The 6,000-nt window shown below is 32.1% G+C and overlaps 1 protein-coding gene across 6 annotated transcripts in view; it reads right to left on the bottom strand.

Annotated features, from left to right (window-relative positions):
- Nucleotides 1-1,242: 1,242 nt before the first annotated feature.
- LOC132126274 (voltage-gated potassium channel subunit beta-2-like) overlaps nucleotides 1,243-6,000 on the bottom strand; it is a 180,901-nt gene continuing 176,143 nt past the window's right edge. For all 6 annotated transcript variants that reach the window (XM_059537430.1, XM_059537435.1, XM_059537431.1 and 3 more), the window contains one exon: nucleotides 1,243-1,668. In XM_059537430.1, the coding sequence (XP_059393413.1) occupies nucleotides 1,579-1,668 (90 nt within the window). In that variant the 3' untranslated portion in view covers nucleotides 1,243-1,578. The remainder of the gene's footprint in view (nucleotides 1,669-6,000) is intronic.

Here is a 6,000-nt window from a genome sequence, read left to right as displayed (position 1 = left end):
TATATATATAAATAATATTAAACACAATTTGTAGGAAAAATGTGCTGAATTATGGTCACAAGTCAAAATAAGCAAAAAAAAAGAAAAAGAAAAAACTTTTAATGGTCTTAAAAAAATAATTATCTTTATATGGAATATCTTATATATTTTTAGGACCTTTTTTCTTTTTTTTACATTATGTGATAATTATTTCCACTAAAGAATGATTATTTTTCTCTCACTTTCTTTTTTTAAATTTCTTTTACTTAAAAAAAAAGTCATAATACTGTAATGCATTGTGTCTGGACTGAAAAAAAAACACAATTACAAATATTAGCAGGACACACACACACACACACACACACACACACACACACACACACACACACACACACACACACCTTACAGTAATATGAAATGCCAGAAATGAACTTAATTATCATGGAAATTGTCACAGCTAAATGAATAAATCAGTTGTAATGGTCCTAAAATAAAAAATAACATTATTTTGTATTTATTATATTTTATATAGATATTGATTCAGGGGTGAAATATGACCAGAACATGTTTTGAAATTTCTTAACATTCACTCTTCAGATGTAAAATGTTGCAGTAATCACATTAAATACTTCAAAAGCATGCTTATCTCAATAGTACTTCAGATAATGGATCTACACTTAAACTCTAATAACTCAGCGTGTAACTGTAGTTTCAGAGCACTAAACGTGTGCTGGGAGCAGGATACTGTGGATGGAAGACCTCCGAGGCTCATGGCCCTCAGTTTGCAGTGATCTTCAGCAATCACACAGACATCTGATGGAGTGATCTCTGGCGGCCCTGTTAGCAAAGCAATGACATGCGAGAAGCCAGGGCCGTTTTTGAGGCTAAACAGTGAGGAGCGGACACAGAGACGAAGCAATGCCCTGTGCAGAATCAGGAAAAGCCATTGATTTTTGCCCCGTTCTACACTAGAGGAGCTGCTTTTAAATCAGTTTTCACAAAGCCACTCCCTCTGTTGTTCTCTTAAAGTGCTTATTGGTTTGCCTGCGAAAGGGGGGCATTTGCATATGTAACGCAGACGACACAGTGAAGAGTTCTGGGGCAGGACACCTCGATGACGTGAACGATGTGTGCAAACCCAGATGGATCACATGAGTGGCTATGGATCACCTATTTCAGCTTGAGCTCCATTTATGCATTCAATACGAAAAAAAAAAGAGAAAAACTTTATATTTCCATTAATCAAGCAAGCATGTTATTTAAAAAAAAACATTTTTTTAAGCATATTATTTTTCATTCTGTTCTGAATTACCCTAATGATCTGGTTTAAAGCACTCATACAGAAGAATCCATAAGCACATATCTTCAATGCATTGCTCTCTATCCTGAATGTCAACCCCTCAGTCAGTGATGTGTCTTTTTTTTTTTTTTTTTTTTTTTTTTCACGTTTCTTGCCCTTTGTGTTCTAAAAGTCTTGCTCTCCAGGGTTTGTGGGTGCTTGCCCGTCTCATGCGGCCGGTACTCATTCAGTAAAAGCTGAAGCGAACGGAGGATCAGGCAAAGGTGGGTGTGGAGCATCTGGTCCCGTCCGGTCCCACACTAGGAGCGGTAGTCCTTTTTACTGTAGGGTTTGTTGCCCAGGATACTGTCCACCTCGTGGACGATGGAGGAGGATAACTTTGGAAGAACCTGCCAAAAGAGCTGCAAACTGAGTCTGGATTCCATGTTTATATACAGCTCTCAATCAGGTGTTACAAAGTGTATCTTACAAAGTGGTTCTCTTATGTAAACGTGCACAAAAAAAAAAAAAAGAGATTTAATGAATTAACAGTTTTAATTCAAATTCACTAATATCCTCCTAATATTTTTATATTTATAATATATATTTTTAATATTTATATATCCAGGTTATTCATGAATGTGATTACAACCTAAATATACAACCAAAATACACACACACACACACACACACACACACACACACACACACACACACACACACACACACACACATTTTAGTGCAGTCAAACGATTAATTGCATAAAAAAGTACGTTTTTATTTACATAATATGTGTGTGTTCTGTGTATATTTATTATGTATGTATAAATACACAAACATACAGTATATTTTGAAAATTTTTACATGCATTTACATGTCTATATTTAAATAAATCATTATGTTTATAATTTAATATAGAAACAACCACTTTTTCTGAAATATATACTGTATTTGTGTGTATTTCTATATACATAATAAATATACACATACAGATATTATGTAAACAAAAACTTTTATTTTGGATGCGATTAATCATTTGACAGCAATAATATATATATATATATATATATATATATATATATATATATATATATATACAGTGTTGGGAAGGTAACTTTGGAAATGTAATAGGTTACAGATTACAAGTTACCCTGTTTAAAATGTAATAGTAGTGTAACTTTTTCAATTACTTTATTAAAGTAATGTAACTAATTACTTTTGAGTACTTTTTGATTACTTTCTAAATTTGTAAAAATTAAAGAATAATAAATAAAAGCATATACATCAACTTAAATACAGTTATCTAATAAGCATGTGACGTATTCTGTGTAATAAACTCCTGAAACATTGGTGTTTTTTTTAAACTGCTGTCTCTTTGTATATGATGATAGTTTTCTCAAAATAAGTAAAATGCACATGAAGTGACACAGAGCAGTTCTAGAAATTATGTTTATGTGCTCGTGTACTCCTATACTGAGGCAGGACTATGTGTAGTAAATGAAACCATGTCTTTGCCATTAATTTAAAAAAACTATTTTTGTATGGACCTGACATAAAAAAGGTTTAAATCTTTAATTTGGGGACATGCAAAATAATTAAAAGTTCTCTCCCGAACTGCACCTTCACTTCCATTTTTCTCTTCAGTCTCTTTATTTTGCCCTGTTATCCATCTCTCTCATGACTTTAATACTCAAGATTGAACAAAACTATACTTTATAATACAATACTACAATATCTTTATAGAAAAATCCTAATACTGTACACGAATCATGTTTTTCCCTTACAAAAAATTACCATGCTTTTATTAGCCTATATAAAAGTAAAATAACCTTGTTTTTTTGCAAATGGATTTGTATTTATTTTTAAATAAATACATTTGTAAAATAATTTTACATTTTTGGTTATCACAGTTAAACAATAGTAACCATTTTCTCTGGATTTATAGTTAAATATTAAAATGTTAATTTTCATAAGGGTTGTGTTGTTGTCTGTCGTAGCTCCCCCTAAACCTATAAAAAATAATCTGAATTTTTTTTCAGCTAAATTACTACTGTAACATTACAACAGATAATAATGATGTCCTTTATATAGTATTTTGAGTGATGACTGATGAGCAACGTGCTGCTGCTTGATTAAATAAATAAAAAAACAAAGACAAAAAAGCATCTTTACAGATGAAACCCAGAACAGGAGTTCTGCTTCTCTGCTCCAGCAGTCCACTCTAGTCAGTCTCTCTCTCTCTCTCGCATTGATTACTCTGAGTCTGATCCAAACCGTTTGGCGGAGGCGCGGAGAGCGCACGAGTCATGACTAACAATTCATGACTTATTAGAGATTCAATTATCAAATGGCGGATTCGCAATTTAGTACATTCGGCAGGCAATTATACAATAATGATATTAAATAGTGGGGCAAAATTGTCTGCCAGGCCACCGGGAATTGTCCCGGTTCTCCCGGTGTCCAGTCCGCGCCTGATTTCCACAGACAGGCAGAATGTGCAAGTCATATATTGCATTTTTGGGGCTTTATATTCACAGACACTAGTCGATGTCATGTTTTGATTCAAGTGTACTGACCTACTTTTGATATAGTCATCCAAAATGTGGCATATTCCTTCCGCGTTAGGCATTCCGTTTTTATGACTGGATTCTACGAACCAGACTGTATTTCCGCATCCCGGAAATTATTAGGGCGGTATGTCTCAGAATAGTCAGTGCAATTTGGGAAAGAAATCAGTTAAATCTGTATGTGGATGTGTGTAAATATTCAAATGTAATCCCCTTTGTAATCGTAAAAAATTTCATAAGTAACTGTAATTTAATTACTCATTTTTTCTTAGTAACTGTAACTAATTACAGTTACAATAATTTTGTAATTAAATTACGTAATGCCGTTACATGTAACTAGTTACTCCCCAACACTGTATATATATACATATATATATATATATATATATATATACATATATATATATATATATATATACATATATATATATATATATATATATATATATATATATATATATACATATATATATATATATATATATATATATACATATATATATATATATATATATATACATATATATATATATATATATATATACATATATATATATATATATATATATATATATATATATATATATATATTCAAAACCAGCAATTGACCCTTGGCTAAGCTCCGCCCACCTGCTCAGACAGACTTTACAGCTTCACAGAACGTCCCATAGGAACAGAGATTTCTGTGAGCAGCATGATTTGCTGTAAAATGGTCTCATAAAGTGATCAAAATCTAATGGATTATACTTATGAGACTGGAAAGCACATCATTATATTGTTAAACTGCCGTAACATGATTAAAATGGCAGAGAATTTGAATCAGAATGGATGCAAATGCTTCTCACAGCCAGCTAAGCACAGAAAAGACTCATTTGATAGCCATTAACTAAAATATTTGTGCAAGAAATATCAAAATATAGGTACCTTCTATCACTATTAAGTGCTAGGCAATGGTTTATGTTGGGTTTAGGATAACTTTCAGTTACAAATATCTTTTAATGTCTAATAATAGAGTGCTGTAGGGATGGTGTATCCAAAATAAGCTCCTCTGGTCCCACCGTGCTCAAGTCAATGGGTTTTTAGTTAAATGCTTCAAATAAGGTCTGTGATGAACACAAGCTATTCTACAACATCAAATACATCAAGTAATAGAGCCTTGTTTTTTTTTCTTTTCAGAAAAAAGAAAAGAAAAAAAATGAATATAAAGCCAGAAGTCATGTGACTCTGGTGTAGTTCATTTATAGCCTTACTGTATGTTTAGCTTTTTACTTCTGTAACAATTAAGGGTTTCAAAATTCATTCAAGTTGTGTGAATTTCTGAAGATTAATAAAATGAATGAAATATGCAAGAAAATGTGTTGCAAAGAGGTGAAACTTTCCATGGGAAGTTACGCTGGGGAATTTTGGAAATACTGCAACTGGAATAATTCTAGAACGGTAGACATATTTGACAACTGAAGACATCTCCCAAATCAGTGTGTTACATCAAACTATATCCTACATTCTCGTATGATAACACAAAACTGGCCCGCAGAAGGCAGAAGAAACAGTATTCCAGCTGAGCTAGTTAGCACCATGAAAGCTAGCCTATTAAATTCTCAATGAAAACGTGAGCAAGATTACATTTAGCATACAAATGTGGATGGAATAGCAGAATCAAGTCATTAAAACGGAATTAACTGTATAACGCAGAATGACATAGACTTTGCCAAATTTTGGATGGATACATAAGTAGGTCAGTATACCTAAATGAAAAGGAGATATGGACTAGTGTTTGTGAATACTAAGCAGTGTTGGGAAGGTTACTTTGGAAATGTAATAGGTTACAGATTACAAGTTACCCTATTTAAAATGTAATAGTAGTGTAACTTTTTTAATTACTTTAATAAAGTAATGTAACTAATTACTTTTGAGTACATTTTGATTACTTTTATAAATTTCTAATGAATGTTAATTTGCAACTGTTAATCATCTTCAACAATTTTACACCATGCAGGTTTAACCTTAAAGTAGTGCTCAATACTGTCAGACTTTCACCATCCTTCTTCACCTGAATTAAGATGATCACATTTGAACACATCCACCATACAATCAGACTTTAGTAGTGCCTTTTACTTAGAGATTGATCTGAAGTTCAAAGCAGATTTAAAATCAAAAGAAATAGTTTATAGATAC

Source organism: Carassius carassius, chromosome 44 (genome assembly GCF_963082965.1).
Source record: "Carassius carassius chromosome 44, fCarCar2.1, whole genome shotgun sequence".
Classification (NCBI taxonomy): domain Eukaryota; kingdom Metazoa; phylum Chordata; class Actinopteri; order Cypriniformes; family Cyprinidae; genus Carassius; species Carassius carassius.
The sequence above is the reverse complement of the archived record's forward strand: the minus strand, read 5'-3'. Positions and strand labels throughout refer to the sequence as shown.